Source organism: Apteryx mantelli, chromosome 16 (genome assembly GCF_036417845.1).
Source record: "Apteryx mantelli isolate bAptMan1 chromosome 16, bAptMan1.hap1, whole genome shotgun sequence".
In the NCBI taxonomy this organism is placed as follows: Eukaryota; Metazoa; Chordata; class Aves; order Apterygiformes; family Apterygidae; genus Apteryx; species Apteryx mantelli.
This window is the reverse complement of record NC_089993.1, coordinates 9,500,689-9,520,027: the sequence shown is the minus strand read 5'-3', so window position 1 is coordinate 9,520,027 and position 19,339 is coordinate 9,500,689. Positions and strand designations below refer to the sequence as shown.

The following is a 19,339-nucleotide window of genomic DNA, read 5'->3' as shown; positions in this document are numbered from 1 at the left end:
GTTATTGCATTGTTTAAATGACAATGGTTCAGACTCCACTGTAAATACAATTTGAAGAAGCTTCCTTAATATTCCACTCTCCACAGCAATGGTTTTGAACCTTCTGATTTGCAAAACTCTTTGCTTCTTTTTTCCCAACGGAAACATAGCAATATAAAGCTTCTGACAACAGGCTTGCTTTCCTTGGTTACATTTCACAAATCTCTTGAAAGTAGTCCATGGACCCAAAGGGTCTGTAATCACAAGCTGAAGATTTTATACAGACAAAAAATCGTCCATATTATGAACAGCAAAAAACTAGCACACAGAAGAACACTTCGGTTTTCAGAAAAACAAAAAATAAAAACAAACCAGATCCTAAGAAAATTTCTTTAATTTTCATTTTATGGAAATACATCTTTTGCTTTTTATTTCCATGATACAAAAAATTTAAATATCAAACATTTTCTGAAATCTACCAAGGCAGATCTTTTTTAAACAAATAAAGGGCTGGTGCAGTTAGCAGGTTTGTCACAGGTACCAAAAACATTTTTACAAAAACCCCATAAACTGGGGAAGGAGGAGGGAAGAATCAGATCAAGACTTAAAAGTGAAAACAGCAATAGATGTGAAAAAGAAATATCACCTCCCACCAGGACGTTCATGTTTGAGGAACTTATAAATTACAGTTTTTTGAAAGGATAGGATAAGTGTAAAGTTGGTATTTAGATGAATACTGGCTGCACTATGGCAGGGAGAGAGGAGGGAAATGGAAAACTAAAAGAGATTTCCAGATGAAGTAAGCGGTAGAAAGCGATATGAGATACTGCAATTCTACCTGTCTCAAGAATGCCGACAGCATACTGATATTGCCTGAAACAAATCTAAAGATTAGGAGATTTATGGTAACTCCCCTCAAGCACAGGGAACAGCCTAGCACAAAATTCAGAGAGTGCCAGTTCTTTTTGTACATTTCATAGCCAGCATGCCAAAGTATATGACCAAAATACATTGAGTCTTGCTTCTTAAATCTAACATCATTTACAACAGCAAGGATTTCACATGTTCAACAACAGAACTGTAAACTAGTTAATATACACACAAGTAAAAGTGATTGTTCAGTAAACAGTTTAAAAAAATTAAACTGATTTTCAGGACACATACTGCTTTGTTAACACCACTTTATTTAAATAAAGTATGGCTTCCAAGAGGTGTATTCTTGCAACTGCTTTGAATCAATTCCACTTGTTAAGGCCGTTGTTTCCTACCACGTTTCAGGGACTTCAAAAATTTCAGTGGAACTACTTGTGAGGCTTCCTAAAAGACAAAGCCACAGAGCGATATATTAAAAACTTCCATTTACTACTGAAAGGAATAGAAACTAAATCAAGAATCTTTTTGATTCTTTCAGAGCATAAAAAGGCATATTTTCTCCCCCAGAGTGAGGCTTTAGATACATTACTGGCAAGTCAACACTTATAAAGAGAACCCAACAGACTGTTTATATGAGCAAGGTAAAATAATAAGAAAATATAAAAATTAGAGAGTTAAACTCATTTGTAAAAAACACTACAACAAATTATATTTTGAACCCACTGAAGAACAAAGCAGCAATAATAGTTAATTTCAAGTTTCTTACCTAAATGTTAAATATTATATTTTAAAATTTATGAATATTTTTAATCAGTCATTTTGTTTTGCAATACATAGGATAAAGTTACATAATACTACCTTCCCAAACAGGCTTGCTGTTACTCTTGTTAAAGGCAGTTAAGAAAATTAAAATACTGAAGAATATTTCCAGCCCAAAATAACTTGAGAAAGATCGCCTAATGCTGACAATATGCATTTCCATCACGCCAAATAGAGACCATGAATTTTATACTCAGAATTACAGTAGACAGTCCTGTCATCTTTTCATTCACTGTTCTTCTATAGCAAACACTTATATGGAACAAATGCCCTATTGAAATACTGGAAAAAAGTAATTTCCAATCTCAGCTTTTGAATCAACTTAGAGATTTACTGTACCAAAATGTGGAGAGAGGATGCTTGGTATACAGTATCACTTTCTGGATAAAAGCAACTAGAACAGGAATGGAAACGAAATTTTAGCTATTAGAATATTTGAATGCATATTTGCATTTGAATGCATATTTGAATGTACTTCAATACAGGCAGTACTCCACATGCCCAAGAATTAAGAGTTTTGAATGACTTAATTTATTATATCCTAATCCACTTCCACAAGCAGATACTAAAGAAAGTTGAAATAGAATCGGCAATAAATAGATCAACAAAAAACAAATCCTTTGAGGTTCATGTTACCCCAGGTTATTTAATTACTTTTTTTTGTACAGGCTGCAATAACTCATCCAACATAGCAAAAATATTACGTGAAACATAGAATAGCTTTAACCAGACATACAGTTCAAAAAAAACTTTAAACACACATTTAGGTCTTAAAGTCATTTAAAAAAAAAAAAAAGAAAAAAGAAAACCTCAGGTGAAAAGTCTTCAACCGAATTAGAACAAAAAAGCCTATGCGGAAACAGCACACAGAACATTGCATATACTTATGTATACATCATATCAAGACACTTTCTCGAATACATGAAAAAGATGATTTGAGTTTATTATTTCTATTAGAAACAATTGATTTTCAAGCATTATATCTTGAGATCAAAACAAGATTTAAAAAGGAGAAGATTTATAAAATACATTACCAAGAAGAAAGAAAAAGTGTTTTTTTATTGTCTGGGCAAATCCACAACTTGGCAGTTTATAATAAAGACCTACAATTTCTTCTGCTTTTCCAAATCTGCATCTCCTGAAAGTGAGATTCCTCAAGTTTCAGCAACTAGCAGTCCATGAAATGCAAATGGTCTGCTTGCGGTCCAGCAAGCCTTTCTAATAAACAAAAGCTTCCTCAGAGCGTGTGGTAGACTACAAGAACTGCTAAGGGTGACTGTGATCCACTTGTCCAAAATGTTTGGAACCACAGCAATAAGGCATTTTAAACATACTCACTTTTCATCACTGTCTTGCCAAGTTAACATTGGAAAAAAGCACAGTTAAGTGATTCATAAATGCAGAGCATCCAGAAAGCTAAAGGACCCGTGTAAATTTAAGAGCCCAGTAGATCAGCACTTGTCTGGAAAGTTACTCCTTTATTGAATTGGCTCAGAAAGTCAACACACGCTCAGGAAATGTTCTAGAGAGGCAAGGATATCAGTAGAGTTGCAGCCTAGTTATCTCAGGGGATGTAACACAGCAGTCTGACTGGGTCAAACTGCAGTCAGCCTAAAATAGCAGTCTGGCAAGCAGTGGGCTGGACAAGCAGTAAAGGGCAGGCATGCAGACTGCTAAGGTTTTGGACCAAATATAAAGGTAGGTAATATACTGACTGCACTGAGAAATTCTGTTTCCTCAGTTTACAGAAAATCCTTATCTCACAAATAACTAAGTAAAGGATGTATAGTGCAATGTTATCAGCTTATAAAATCTTAAATTGCTAATTAAAAGCCACATATTAGCTTTCAGGACAGCAGGTAGGTTGGTCAAAACTGGGCTTATTTTTAAGCAACAGAGATTGTGTAACGACACACACCCAGCAGGTCAAGGTAAGTTGTGTGCATCTACATCAGCTGTGACACCATCCAGTCAGCCTTAAGGGAAAAGGTCTACATTAGGCAAATCTTACAGTTTGTGATAAAGTTTGTTGGATTAACAGGGAAGTCTACTCTAGAATCCAGAATTCTTTCAACTTTGCTTATGACATGCAAAAACATATTGGGTAACCTTAACTGGAAAATCATATTAAAGAAAAAGTAAAAATATTTAAAATAGTTAAAAATATTCAAATGGCTTTATTTTGAGGAGGAAAGTAATCAATAAGCTAACTACCTCATGCTTCCTTCTGTTACTGAATTTAAAAGATTGCCTCTCAGCCTCAGTTTCTGAAGTTTGTTTTTTTGACATTCTGTATGATGCAATCTTCAGCTTAAATAACTTAAATATGAAGACTTACTGCATTATGTTCATAAGAGCCCAGAAAAGTTGAGACATTCAAAAAACAATTTATATTCTGTTTAGGCCTAGGGCATTTCCAAACAGAAAAGAAAAACATGAGTAAGAACAGTGCTCTTACCTGCTGGAACTTGTTCTTTCTTGATCTTTTTGAACTTCTTGGCTCTCTTCTTACCATCTGGAAGAGACTCTGCACAGGAGTCTGTATGATCGCATTCTAGATCTTGGACGTCTCCCTCTTCCATATCATCAGAACCAGTTTCTTCCTGAATAGGACTCATGCTTCTCTTTCCCAATGTACTGGTACCTGTAAAACTGAAATACAGCAGAAGTGACTATGAACAAACCAGGAATACCCAATAGGAACTAGATGCTGTACATCAATTAAATGCTTGTGAAAGTAGTAGAATAAATTCTCTAGAAAGTGGTACACCATGAAATGACATCACCTGGAAGATCTGACTAGCTATAATATTTCATAAATATGCTACCTACTGTGTCACCTTATATACATGAAGGTATTCATTCTCTGTGGTATAGATGTTTCATATTAATCCACTATTCTGATCAAATCACTCAGCTCAACAGTATTTATTACAGCTGTTCTCCATCCCTGTGGGGTTTTAATTTTTATTCTCTTCAAAACTGTCTTCAGCCTTAGTTACGAAAGCTCTTACAGGGCATTCTCGATAGACACTATGTTATATGCAACTGTTAAGCCTTGAACATACATCTCGACATTGAAGCATTCTACATGCTCGCTTCATTCTCTCTCTTGATCTGTATGTAACTCTAAAAGTATGGAGCTTCTACCTCTATGCAATGAACTTTAAATCAGATCTCGAAGATCTGTCCATATCTGGATGAAGCCTGACTAATACAGCACGAACATGCACTTAGAACTCTACTTCATTCAGCGTACACCAAAATGACACTGCACAGATTTTCAATCCACGGGAATACAATTGTCAAGTTGTCTTGAATGCCAAATGACAATATTAAAATCAAATCAAGTATGAATGTAAAAAAATAAAGAAGGCAGTAGCAAAGGAGCTAATTCAAAAACCATTTCCCATTATAAGCTTCTAAGTGTATGAATACCAGCTCTTTAAAGGTATGATTTAATATCCTTTTAGAACAATGTACTTGAAACACTAATTTTATGCTTATAAACCTTTAGCTTTTCTTTAAGAACTAGACAACATAGCTGTATTAATAAAAGCCTTTTGTTATATATAAATAAAAATCAGTATTGAGCTATAGAACAATCTTACAAGCTTTTTTATTTTTCTTTTAATCAGTAATAGCGGGGGAATATGGTCTTTCACTAAGGTTTCAGCTAAAGGATTGTTAAATTTAGCTGTATAGTTTTGGCATTGAAATGGAATTTTTTCGGCTGAACATTTTGCAATTTAAAAACAGACTCTTTCTGGGATGTCCAAAGGCAATAAACAAACATGAAACATATGATTTAGCCTCATGCTCTTACTTCCACTTTAGGAGCACAAACAGCATTTACTTTGATGAATTGCTGCCTATTTCTCCAGACTTTCACACACAGAAGGCCTTCTTGCATGGTCTCTTACAAATCATCATTTCGAGTCACACCACAACTACCACCAATAAAAAGATGAAAGCCCAAAAGATAGATAGAACTGTTTACCCTACATACAGTCTCAACATTGTAAAACAGACAAAAACTAGGCTGGGGGTGGCGGCAGTAGAAGACAACATCTAGTACAGAAATAAGCATTTTGGAAAACTAAGAAATAATATTATTAAAAAAGAACATTTGTAAGAAACCCACTTTTAGGAAAGGTATTCTGGAAAAGTACATCAGGAAGATGACTCAGGAGCTATAAATTATGATCCTAAAGGTTTCTTAAGAATATTACGAGCACCTGGCTCTTAGAAAGGAACTTGCTCTCACTGTAAGCCTTTTTGAAAAGGCCTCATGGCTGAACTTACAATTTTTTAAACTTAGACTCTCAAGAAGTTATTGCAAATAAGGAAGAACAAGTTCTTCACCTTTGGCACGCAATTAGCTGTGTACCAAGGTACAATAGGAGAACTAATTTTAGGCCTTATGTTTTCCCTGTAAATACCTTTAAAAAGCCATAAAAATAAACAAAGAAAAATAAACAGAGACAATAAAAGACAAAGAAACAGGCAGCACAGCACAAAGACCAAAATACAGGTATTTTATAATCAAGGACTGCTGACTGCTTACTTTTGCCTGAAATATTAATTTTATTCTACACTCTTTCTTTGATTACACGGATTCTACATCACTAAGGGTTGATTTTTTTTCTTATTTTTCTTTAACATAAAATAGGATTCAAAGACTACAGCAACATTATTTATTCACTTAGCAATAGCAGCAAATCAGTATGGTTAAATATATACAAGTTACAGCACTACTCAGAGCAAAGTTCAGTTTTCTACTTATACCAGCTATTTTGGAATATGTCCCTATTTTTGTCTCAATTTCCTTCTCTGTTGAGAAACAACTAACCGAAGGAGAAGTACCAAACAAAATAATAGTTATCAGTAAGTGTTTAATTCAGATATACTGCTTTAGGATCTTTGACTGTTTGGTTACCCACAGCATATTTAGAGACAGAGACTTAATTCAACAATTAACAAAGTTAGCATTCAGTGAAGTTTCAAAACACGCATATATGACGGTTAGGCAGGCAATACATATTTTTTTAAGACAAGATATTTAAAGGGGTTCTGAAACTTCTTTTGTATATTGAAATGGACTTTTATTCTCATTTCTCACAAAAATATTATCCAAGCTTTTTTGGGGGGGGGGGGAGGGGGAGCAAAGCCTGTCGCACACTGCCAGCTGGCAAACCTACTCAGTGCCTGCAATACAGCTTTCACACGGGTGAAGGTGGTAGGTGGGGTTTCTAATCCTTTTCAAGGAACGCAGGTTTCACCAGCTCTTCTTCCCCCACCTCTCCCTCCTGCTGGCCTAATTTCACATCAGCCTCCAGGCAAAACTGACCCGATGAATGCCAGTGGAGGAAGATGGTAGAAATACAAACTGTAGAGTTTATTTTCAATTTCCATTCATAATAAGTATAATCTTAAAAAACAAAGAACACAGTATTTTTGTGAAATTCCAGCAGTATGACTAGCAACTTAGTACTAAACACAATTTGATGAATCAACAGGATGTGGCAGGCTTATAAAGCTCTACTGGCAGCAAGAGCACAGACGCTACCTGATTAAACAGCTCATGAACTTTGCAATGTCATTTCAGCTACTAAAGAGCAGCAATCCGGCTAGTGCTATAGTGATTATTTTGAAAGAGTCAGCAAGCGGCACTGGGTAAAGAGGGGGAAAACAATGATGATAAATAGCATTAAGCACTTTCTGTTTTGGAAGAAGCATGGCCTACTTTTGAAAGGGCCACTTATTCCAACACAGCAGAGCGTCTGGAATTGGCCTGGGTATGTACAGGCCTCCAGCTTCAAGTGCAGTTCATTTAAATCAAAATCTAGATCCTGTGTTTTCTTGCCACTTTAAACAATGGAGGGTGGGTGGGTGGGTGTACTTACTAGCCCATCATAATAATTTGTCATTTCTGCTTAAGAGTGGATGAAGTCACCTCAAATAACACTAGAACACTGGAATACTATAATTTGTTTGCAATATTTATTATCCATATCTTCAAGGGCTCAGCTTTTCCAATTCTTATCCTCTATTTAGTAATAAACCACTACAAACAACCATTTCAGTAACAACCAAACTGTAACAAGAGGTAATACAAACATAGTGAAGGAATCATCAGCAGAAACGCATGAACATTTCAAGCATGAGATCAGGATAAAGTATCTTTAGCAAAATACAGGTATCCAAGGAAGTGGTGCTACAAACAGCAGCCTGACTTGACAGCAGATGCGGTGCTGCTGGTTTTAGCTAGAAAACTGGTAAGGCAAAAGGACATATCACTTTTCTGTACTTAACTAGTATAAGTCTCTTGCCATTAACCTTATTTTATTTCACTCATTCCTAGATGAGGATTAGGAAAGTTAGAATAAGCAACTACAAGTAGAGCAAAATATCAAATTTTACAAAAAACCCATACCCTACTTCAATTTTCATGCTATGGTTTAACACTGTTTTGCAAAGGAAAAGATCTTAAATCAGCGTGTTTAACTGTCATGGCAGAGCTGGCAGGCAGTTCTTTACTGACCGCAACATACCTGGTGCTATATAACGCGCAAGAGGCCATGCTGCATCCCCTCTTAAAATGGGTTCTCAATAATGGCTTTAGATAAGCAGGAGATCTTATTAACTACTTGAAGTTTTGTCAAATGCATCAGTTTTTGCACCACTCTCCCATCTGACGTTAATCATCAGGCATACTTTTTTTCAAAGAATGACTTTCCATTAACACCAATTTTGATTTCCAATAGTAATATGTTATATACAAGTGGTATATAACAAGTACAAATTATTTTTGCCTTGCAACTACTGTTAATACTATTATACTATATTTTCTGAAATGAAGTTCTTCTACAATAGGGGAGTGCAGTTTGTTAGTACGACAGGAATTAAAGAACCTTCATAATATACTTATCAATCTGTTAATGTAAGATAAAGTTTACTTATAAGAAATACTTAACAGCTTCATTAATGGAAGAAAGAGGGGAAGGGGGGGGAAGGAGGAAAATAAAGCAGCCCAAATATATATATTATCATGGAGAGGATGGGCTATTCTGTAGCTGTTCTCCCTAGCAGAAGTTGATGCAGTACGTTTATTTACTAGTAAATAAACAAATAAAGGATGCAGTAACATAAAGCTATTATATGGGACCAGCTAGAACATACATCACAGTATTCAATTAAATGATTCAAATTAATCGATAGCAAAAAATATACTTTTTTTTTATTTTAAATATATATAACTTTGTCTGGAAAGGAAAACGCATCTATAGTCAGCCTGAGTGAACTGAAAGACCACAAGGTTTGCAGATGCCTGCTATTCTGAATCTGGTATAACCACCAGATTACACTTAAGAGGAAGCATTTACAAAAGATTAGTTGACAAGACAACATAATCTAACTGGAAACAAAGAAATAAAATTAAGAAAAACATGTCAAAAGACCTGCATGAAAGGCAGTTTGGTACAGAAATGAATCACTCTATTCATTGAATAATTAAAGAACAAAAACTCATATAACATTAAATACAAAAGAAGTTCTGCCTATAAACAAAATAAAACCTGCTATCCAAAGCAACAAGATGTTGATCACCCGAAAACAAGGCTGCGTATATCAGGAGGCATCATGTGGGATTTTTCAACAATATAAAAACAGATTAAAATTTTTCAAGGAGATTAAGTACTCAGGAAGACAACTCATTGAGGAATACCATAACTTTAAGGAAAGAATTCATGCAAAGTTTCATTCAGCCATTTTCAGAATGACACATTTGCAGTAGTCCTCAAACTTCTTTGAGAGATAACAACAACTCTGCATCACTTTAATGTTTTCCAAAGTATATGTTAAAAGAATAAGCCGGTTTTGGTTTGAACCACAAGACGCCACTCTTAACATCTGCCCAGGATCCGTGCAGTACCCAAAATACCTATAACAGCATTCAATAAGGCCAGGTACTTCCTCTAGTAGAAATAAAACTAGGACTCTCAAGATACCTTTGCAGTAGAATCAAGATGTGATAAATAGTCTAAGAATATTTAATATAGACTTAACAATAAACTATAGACTTAAACCTCAGCCATCAGGTACCAACAGCACATGTGCGCTAGTGCCAGGACAGACTTAAGAGCTCTTCAGCTCTTCACAGTATGCACTCCCAAGTTCTCATAAGCACAACAGTTTCAGTAAGCTAACTTCATTTAACAGGAATTTTATCACCAGGCTCCTCATATGTTTTTTAGGGATCAAACACATCTCTTACACTTTTACAATTCCCACCATAACAAAAGCATGAAAATTTGACAACTAGCCAAAACACACACCTGCATTTAATTCTGCACTGTAGGCAAATCACAACATCACTCAGATGAGAAGAACAAAACAAATTCAGTATATTTGTTACATGGCAGATAACATTTATAGGAAGATGTAATGAAAGCTCAAACTTATCACACTATTCTCAGAAAAGAGAAAGCAGAAACAGCTCAGTAGCTCAGAATTGCTTTTATGCCATTCTAATACGGTCCAACTGCAACAAAAACTACAAAAACATGACTTGCGCTCCATTGCAACTTACTTTTAAATACAATTGATAGAATCTTGGTGGAGAAAAAAAAATAGCAATAACTCGATAGTCTAATTAACATCAAAAAACCCCCCACCCACTAAAGCCCTCCCCATTCACAGCCACATAGATCACTTAGGAAAAAAAAAAATCGTGTTACTTTCACATCAAAACCTCTCATTAATATGACAAGGTAAAGATGGAACAAGAAATGCACATGGTAACTTACTGTACCTGAATCAAAACTGAGGTCTCCAGACTTGGTTCACTATTTACAAATATAATTCAAACCCTTTGCAAAGTTTACTCTGAATACTCAAAGCCATTGAAGAATCATTTGTCCTCCTTTTTCTGAGACACAAGGAAGACTTCATTAGGGCTGCTAGAGATGGTAATTCATACCTTTCTCTGTGGCTGCATTATCACCACAAAAGTCAGCCAAAAAAGAAAAAGGCATTTACAAGAATTTGAGAAAACAGCGAAGTTTCCAAATGACAGAAGCCATTCAGAGGTGCAAACTAAAGAAAGGAAGCAATTCTATTCTTTTGATTATAAGAAATAGTACTGCTACACCAAGCTCAGAAGCTGTGAGTTGACCTGTCCCCCAAATCCCAACAGTCTTAAAAGATGTCTAAACATGTTTCTGACCAAATCCCCTCTCTGCTCGTCTACCAATGACCTTGTGACAGACGATGTACCACCACTGATTTATAAGCAAACAAACAAAAAAAGCTGTATAGAGAGAAAAATGCCACCTATCAGATAAAAACTACCCCCCAGTTGATAGACTGGCAATAACAATGCAATAAAAAGGCAAGAGTCGGCAACACAGAAAAGGTCTCACCTGTTAACACAGTAGTATCGACTCTGGGAAACATAAGGTGTGCATTGAGTTTTTAACCGCTTTCTCTCCATCTCCTTCCAACTATCTTCTGTACATTTTCTCTTTGCCTGTTTTTCTTCATGTTTTTTCTCAACATATTCTGCATATGTCTGGATCCTATAACTTTCAGCATACCTGCTGGTGTTTACAGCTATGGGGAAGAAGAGTGACATTATATACAAAACACTGTTAATGACAGTATTCCCTCTCCTGAAATAAAGTTATTTTGAAAAGCAGAGGTCAGTGAGCTATTTGTTCTGTTCATATAAACAACTTCAAGTTCTATTGCTAGTGCAAAAAAAGAAAACAAAATTGTACTCTCCTAATCCATGTTATGTTTGAATTACATATTCAAAACACTTCTCAGAGTCAGACTTCATACAAAAAAGGGTTAATTCTACTTAAGACTTCTTTCTTTTAAATTAGAAACCATCAATTCTTCACTCATAATCCTCTTCCAGATTGCTTGTTGGCAAGAAAAGATTTCCTGGATTTTTTCCCTTTAAGTCTCATTACTTAAACCAGCAGGTTTATTTTGCAAGTCTGCCAGGAAAAGACGACATTTGCAAAGTTGTTGCCAAAACTTTGTTTGATTGCTGTGAAACATAAGCTTATTTGAGCTGCATTTTTTGTTGCACAAGATACCCATGGAAGCAGCCCTTAACTAATACCCAGCTGTTCCATCCCTGCATCTTTTTAAAGACAGGTCTCCATTTAACTAACAATGACTGGAAGTTTAAGGTAGAAGGATTTCTGTCAATGTAAAATTAGGATCACTTATAAAAACACTTGCACTGCTTTCACTTAGCAACAATTTACCAACATTCCTTCAAGTACCATCATCTTTGCAGCTCTCAGCCTTTAATCTGCAAGCCAAGCTGTGGCCTGAAGCCATCGCCGTAACAGATGAATCAGCAAATTAAACTGGCTGTCAGCTGGTGTCCTCTGCTGTTTGCAGCTTAATTCACTGAAAGAAAGTATTGTAAACTAACCAATAACACCAATTTAAATATAAAACACAACAAAAAAACAGATCCAGTTGTTCACGTGCTTGGTCTGTGCATTTTAATATACCATAGTTTCAGGTGACAAAAAGAAAACAACAAAAAAACCCAAAAAACCAAAAATCCACCCCACACCACTGATTTTGTTAGTGTACTTCCAATCTTTGTTGAAATTTCAAGCTGTGTATCCAACATTCTGATCCTAGTTGAAGTTGTGTCATTTTGAATTCAGGGCACTTTGTACTGCAAATAGTCCAAGCATGAGAAATGGCATACTCCAACATCACAATTCAGAAAAGGTGAGGAAGGTGGGTGGATTTGTTTTTTTCCCTCTTTCAGGATAAATCTATTCTACAGATTATCTATGCCACTGTGAAAGGAATTACCTCTACACCAGTTGTGGTAAATAGATGCTGCTTGCTGCTGAAATAAAACCTTTCAAAGAACATAAAACTGGGCAACAGCCTCATATATTCAGTTTTAATCCCAAGAATAGATATCAGAAGTTATGATTAATAGTTTAAGACCAAAGCAATGCATTAACCAAAGAGATGTTAGACATCTCTCCTTCCAACACTCCTTATATTTGCTTTCAAATATAAAGTTACAGGATCTGTCTGTAAAAACTAGGAGCATATTTATTGCCCATGAAGTAAGGGTGCAGGCATCATGAATGGATTAACAAGGCTTACTTGCGCCACTGCATGCCAGCTGACATTCCGAGGAGTAAAATTTGTTTAGTTAAAACTCAAGTGTGCTTTTACTTCCTAAAAATCAAGCACATAGTTACCATGGATCATCTGTAAGTAGTGATTTGTTAAAACACAACAACCATTTCACATTAATTTCTTTTGACCTAAATTAAGAGCCAAAGTTGTGGCTTTTCCACTTAATTCCCTGACAAACCTTGCCCATGTTTAAGGAAAAAATAATTCTTACAGCACAGCCTAAAGATAGCTTTAAAAAAAAAAAAGTAATAAAAAAGGTATTTCTGAACAGAGACAACTCTGCTTTCTTGAAATAAGGCCTGTATTTTATAGCAACTTATTCCAAAAATACACACACACACAAAATTACACAGATTAATACACAGTCTGCAATATTAAGCACACAAGCTTACGAAACACTAAAGTAAAAATTCACTTATGAAGCCTTAACGTGACCTCTGGTAGGTCACTTTGGATACTATGTAGAGATTACTATATTAACCTCATCTGATAATGTACAATTTAAAATATGGGACCACTGCCTCAATCAGATGGGCAGGGTTCAATTAATGAGCAGCCATTTCAATATTTTGTTTTATTCTCATTACTCAGTGTGTGGTTCCACAGCCTTATTTATTGGCTTCTGGGACTATTCATGCTCTGTTTCAAAATCAGAAATGTGCATGTGCATTTTTTTCATCATGACATTGTCCAGTGTTTTAAAGTAAAGCTCATTAGTTGAAGCAGTGCAATTATGCCTACTTTATAAACAGAAAGCAGAAGTAAAGACTGAACACCCCAAATTAGAGATTATCTTGTAAATTAGCCTAAAAACAGAATTAATTTGTCCACTGCACAAAGCATTCAGTCAGGGTTGGGTTCTTACACAACTCTGTATTAACATATTACCAGAGAAGTCACAAATCAAATCCTCTAAAAGAAACAGCATGTGATCATGTGGCTATGGTCTTTATCAATGCATAAGCATGATTCACCCATATTAGGTTAAGTAGTAGTGAAATTAGCTTTGCAATATTAATGTACTTTTCATGCACCTTCTGTGCAGTTTTCCAGACTTTTAAGTATATCTGGAAAATCTCTACTGTAAGGCATGCCTAATTAGTTGGACCAGAAACATTAGATGCACTTCTCCAACCTCTTCCATGTGACTTAAGGAAACTACCAATAGTTGCTAGTGTTGGCTCAATATAAAAAGGATTAGGCACTCTGTCTGCTGGCTCCTCTCAGAAAGCAATAGAAAAATCCACGAACTTGACAGAATTCTCGCTAATTCGCCAACATTTCTGCTCTTGTCCTACCCTCTACCTGTCTGTTTCCCAGGTCAATCTTTTCTGGACTTGTCTTCATCTGACAATGGTCTTGCAATCTATCATAACCCTAAACCTTCTCTAATGTCAAACTCACTGTTTTCTTTTTGCTCTGCCCAGGTAGCAGTCCCGCCTCCTTATTTAAATTGTCTCTGCCACCTTTAGGTAACAGTTTTCTGTGACATAGGCAATCTATGTCCCACTATCCATCTCTCGTTCCTTATCCCAGTTTTCTTCATACAGGTTAGTCCCTCTCAAACGTATTTTCCCTTAACACCTAACCAGTTTCCTTTCCAACCAGGTCCAGTCACCACCTCTGTGCTCCATCTTCACCTGCAAGCCAGGGAGCCCCCAGTCCCAGCGCCATTCGCTGGCTCCCGGCCAGGCCTTGCCGAGAGCAAGGGAGCAGGGCTGGCAACGGGGCTGGACTAGCAAACCAGCCTACCACCAGCCTTGCTGCAATGTAAAGGGTTACAAATTATTGCCTTAGACCTGATTCCTCACCCCCATAACTACCACCACACCCCAAACAAGCAAACAGCATACCACAAAAATTACTCCACTACCACTGAAACTTTTTCTCAAATAGCCTGTATTGGCAGCCAAAATAAAGAACAGTGTAACGGCTCCCTGAACAATGACGGCAGTGCCAAGAGGGGCCCAGGAAAAGGATGAAACACCTTTGCTCAAGAAGCTGATTACTTCTACCAGCAGAGCTTCCTCCACCCGTCCCGTCCCATCCTCCCCCCCCCATTAACTAAATGGGCACTTTTTTGTTGTTGGGTGTGGGTTTTTTGCTATTGTTTTTTTTTGTTTAAATAAGAACAATCCTTAAGAGCAGGAGGGAGGCAGGCTATGCTGCCCTTAAGTTCTTTTCGGCTACCAATAAAGTACTGTATTTAGTATTCTTTCTGAATGATTCTTCACTTGGATTGTCTGTATAACACTCGAGTCAATAATGAATGGTAATCATTCAAATACAGAAATATGGTGCAGACTGAGTCTCGCAGTCTCTGTCCTCCTTCCTCTACCCACCACTTGAAGAGAATGAAGTTCTGAAGTAATTGGCTGTTTTACTTTATTATTCAGTGATTTTTCAAAATTTCACAGGAATGTGGAAGATTCTACAGACTACAAAACAAGTACATTTCTTTAGCAGGGAAGAAGTGATCCAGGGAATAACTGCCCTATGTAGCATGTTACTCTTAGCTCTGACAAAAGAATAATCTAAAAAGGGGGGGGGGGGATCTGACACTGCTGTCCAAACCGATCTAAGGCCTCATTAATTTACCAGGTTAAGATATCTATGTATGACAAGAGGATTTTTTAAATCCTTGGTCATCAACCCACACTAGCAAGGTAGGTATTTTTTTGAGCTGGATGCATTCAGGGTACCCAATGCTAAAGCTTTTATTGAGAGGAAACTTTATCCTGTAAATATTCTTCTTCACTTTCAACAGAGATGTCCTGCACAGATGTACTTCTAACAGAGTCAAACAAATATATTTCAATAGTGACCACAGGAAGTCAAGATAACTGCTAAGTCTAATCACCTGCTTTTCACAAGCCTAACAGTTGTGCTGCTGCATTCAAATCGTTTTTTCACATACAAGGTGACTACAGCAGACTGGCACAGGGTTACAAACAAACTGACGCTTCTTTAATGAGTTTCAAAATCCTTGCCCTCATGGAAGGTAAAAGGAGAGAAAGCAAAAAAACAAAACAAAAAACAGCCTAACCTTACTGCAGACAGTTTTTTGTTTTTTTTTTTTTTTTTAAAAAAAGCAGAAAACTAGATAAAACAAGATTCCAAGATCTCATGGAAGATCCTCTAGGATCATCCTGCACTGAAGCATCATGAAGAGAAAGGCCTTGCTTTGAGGTCAGGAGGTAATTAAAATGAATTTAAAAATTTTTCACTGATAAAAGCATATTTAACTATGTGGAAAACAGAGCCTAATTGGCAGAAACCTATAATACAGTGTAATTTTGGATCCCAGCAACACTTTGAAAAATCTCAAAAGCCCTGAAAAACTTAAAAGTAATTACTTAGTCAACATAGTTCCAGAAATATAACACACCTTCACTGCCTGAGAGATCATCAGAATGATTTATTCTATCTTTTATTCAGTGATAAGAAAAGCAGCCTTAATGTAACTATTAGGACAACAAGTTTTCAATCATTTTTCAGCATGCCTGCTTCTCCTCCCCTCCGCCCCCCTAAAAGGGAATTTATCAAACTTCTGTACATGCCTTGCTTCTCCTCTGTGTCCCAAATATTAAACAGACTGGAAAGTGCTATATTACAAAAGCACCAAGTGTCAAAGTACTTAAGTTTTTATCAATTTCACAAACACAGACCATGTGTTCAAACTGCACTAAGAAAATACAATCCTTTAAAATCATCTGTACTGCATTTACTAAAATAAAGCAAGCAATACTTGACTGATCAATCTCACATGCCTAGAAATTCATATGCCTAAAATACTTTATTTAAAAATAATCCACTAAGGTAAAGTACTAAGTTATTCTTTGGTGTCCATGAAGAAAATTCTTAGCTTTGTAAAAACCACTATTATCCTGAGACACAGGTACAGAATTAAGTACAAAATATTGAAGGACAAATCACTGTGTTAGGACTACAATTTTTCAAGCTAACAAAACATGTCTACTTTGTTAATTAATGCAGTATCTAATTTCATAACTTGCATGCTGATTCGCAAAAAAACCCGCAGATTAAGGATGGTGAAGACATACCCACTTGCTCCAGGGAATCTATGTAGCAGAGACTGATGAGCAAAAGTATTTTAACAGTTTGAGTTTGTAGTCTCTGAATTACATGTTATTAGAAACTATCTGCATCTCTATCAAAACTGAAAACTTCAATTTGTACATTGTGCTGATCATCTCTTTCTGTTTTCCTCTCCTGTATTAGCCTAAGATAGTGAGAGGTGATAATACAGATTTAGAAATAGATTTCTGAATTTAGCAATAGACTTGTAAAATAGACTATCTTTTTACGAAGATTGTTATCTCTTTTGACACCTGAACCCAGGGTGATGGGAGTAGTACGAAGGTGGTGACAAAACGCCGTTCACCTTGCAAGGGATGATGATCAGCTGATAAGGTTAGTCAGAGGGCAAAGCGAACTGGAAGTTAAAGTCTTTGACTCTCCATTTTGGAGGAAATGGCAAGATAACAGATGATCTGAAAGACAATGGTTTTACAGAAGATAAAAAAAGCCAAATACAAAGCGTAGCAGAGAAAGAGGAAGGATCCTTAGACACTGCTTTAAAATCAAAGAATGTCTTAGAAAGGACTTTTAATGGAATAGAATTGACTGACATATATCATGTTTATGCAGTAGCCCAAACAAAAAGATGCAATAAATGCAATTTTGAAAGTACTTCTTGCAAATGCTTTTAAAATGAAAGAAAAAAAAACAAAAAACAAAAAACAACCAAAAACAAGCAATATTTTTTTGTGCTGGGATGGCTTCCCCTCCTTCCTTTTGCTGATAACCAGGGCCTGCCTGTTTTATTACCCTTTCATAGATCTAGAAGCAAATTAAGGGGTGTCTCTCAGACTTCCAATATCTTAAGTTATTCTTCCAACATTTGTCCCTATTCACATGTAGTTTAAAACTGCGGACAGAAAACAGCAGCCACACAGTGCTCGGTCTACTAGGACTATTCATATTTTAGCATTTATTTGGTTGTGAGGCAACCTCTTTAGAATGCCTGATATCCTTGCAAGAAGCATCTTTTTATGCCCTTGGAACATTAAAAAAAACTATTTACTATGCAGAAAGGTAAAACCACCTTTTAGATTTTTCTTAAACAAAAAATGCCAAACTTGTCCAGCTTACCTGCTGACACCCACTGCATCAAATCTTGCACAAAATTTAAGCAGGCAGGGTTTTTTTATAAACAGAAAATTTAAGTGACTTGCTTTTAATACAGGTTAGCTACTGGCATGGAATCAACTGAATGAATATAAATGTAAATATCAATATAGTATCAGGACAGCCCCATATGCATTCTTTGCATAGCATACAGCTTCACATGGGAGAGAAATATTTTGGCATTCCAAAAGCAGCTACTGGGGTGCGGGGAAGGAAATCTCTCCTGACAAGGAAAGCAGATGATCGCACAGTCCCCCGAGACATTTCACACCGCACATGTAGGTAGATTGTTATAAAGGGTTTTAACTTCTTAAAGACGCAGGTCTTGTTAAGTATTGAAAGAATTCAAGCTATTTAACCTTTGCACCTTGTTTAAATACTTTAGTAACTGAAATAAAAGCTGAGAAGTGTATTAACCTACTCCAAAAAAATCCCAGTGAAATGAAAAGATAGTCAAAAGAATTTCAACATGAAACTGAAAAAAAGTACTGTATTCAAATTAATAGGACACACGTATATATGTATATATATTTAACTGATGAGAAGAAAATATGGCTGCAGGTACCAGAGGGCAAGTCTATAATCTGTCCTCTTAATTCTGCATCACAAATGCTGGAAGTCATAAAATAGCTATTTATATTATGATTTATACCACATGTTTTACTGTAAGACCAAGACGAGACTGTATCAACCAACAATTCAGTTTCTTGTTAAATTCAAGATTTCCTGAACAATACAAGTAGAAATTCACATGTCATTCCCAGTATTTACACAAAGAGAATTTTAATTTCCAGGAGGATTATGTAAGTGTTCAGATCTGTTAATCTACAAACTAAAAGTCTAAAATACATATAACGCTTCCCTTCTAGTCAGATGCAAAGCCTTGGTGTCTACTATTACTCATAGCACACCAAGCTCAGATTTGAAAGGCTTTTTAGGAAGCAGCAGAACTCAGTTTGGCTAGACAGCTGATCTAACAGCTTGTTGCTGCTAAACGGGAGATCCCATTCCTTGCTCCTTGTCCCCTGCTCCAAGCCTCCCCTACAATGTTTGTGGTGTTTAGCGGCCTGCTGATGAGCCAATTCACCTCCCACAACCAGCAGGAAATTTCTTCCTCCCCCCCAAACACAGGATCAGCAAAACAAAAGCAGCGCGAGCCCACAGTTACAGGGGGAAAGAATCATCCCCTTCATCCAACCATGAAGTCTTAATACTGGCACAAACCACTAACTATATTTTAATACCAGCAAGTTAAATACTGCAG

General features: G+C 36.3%; 1 protein-coding gene across 3 annotated transcripts in view; it reads right to left on the bottom strand.

The window, feature by feature from the left end:
• Positions 1 to 355: 355 nt before the first annotated feature.
• Positions 356 to 19,339, bottom strand: part of PARN (poly(A)-specific ribonuclease) — a 63,762-nt gene continuing 44,778 nt past the window's right edge. For all 3 annotated transcript variants that reach the window (XM_067306035.1, XM_067306037.1, XM_067306036.1), the window contains 3 exons: positions 11,094 to 11,283; positions 4,130 to 4,323; positions 356 to 1,296 (listed from right to left, as the gene is read on the bottom strand). In XM_067306035.1, coding sequence (XP_067162136.1) covers positions 1,244 to 1,296; positions 4,130 to 4,323; positions 11,094 to 11,283 — 437 coding nt within the window. In that variant the 3' untranslated portion in view covers positions 356 to 1,243. The remainder of the gene's footprint in view (positions 1,297 to 4,129; positions 4,324 to 11,093; positions 11,284 to 19,339) is intronic.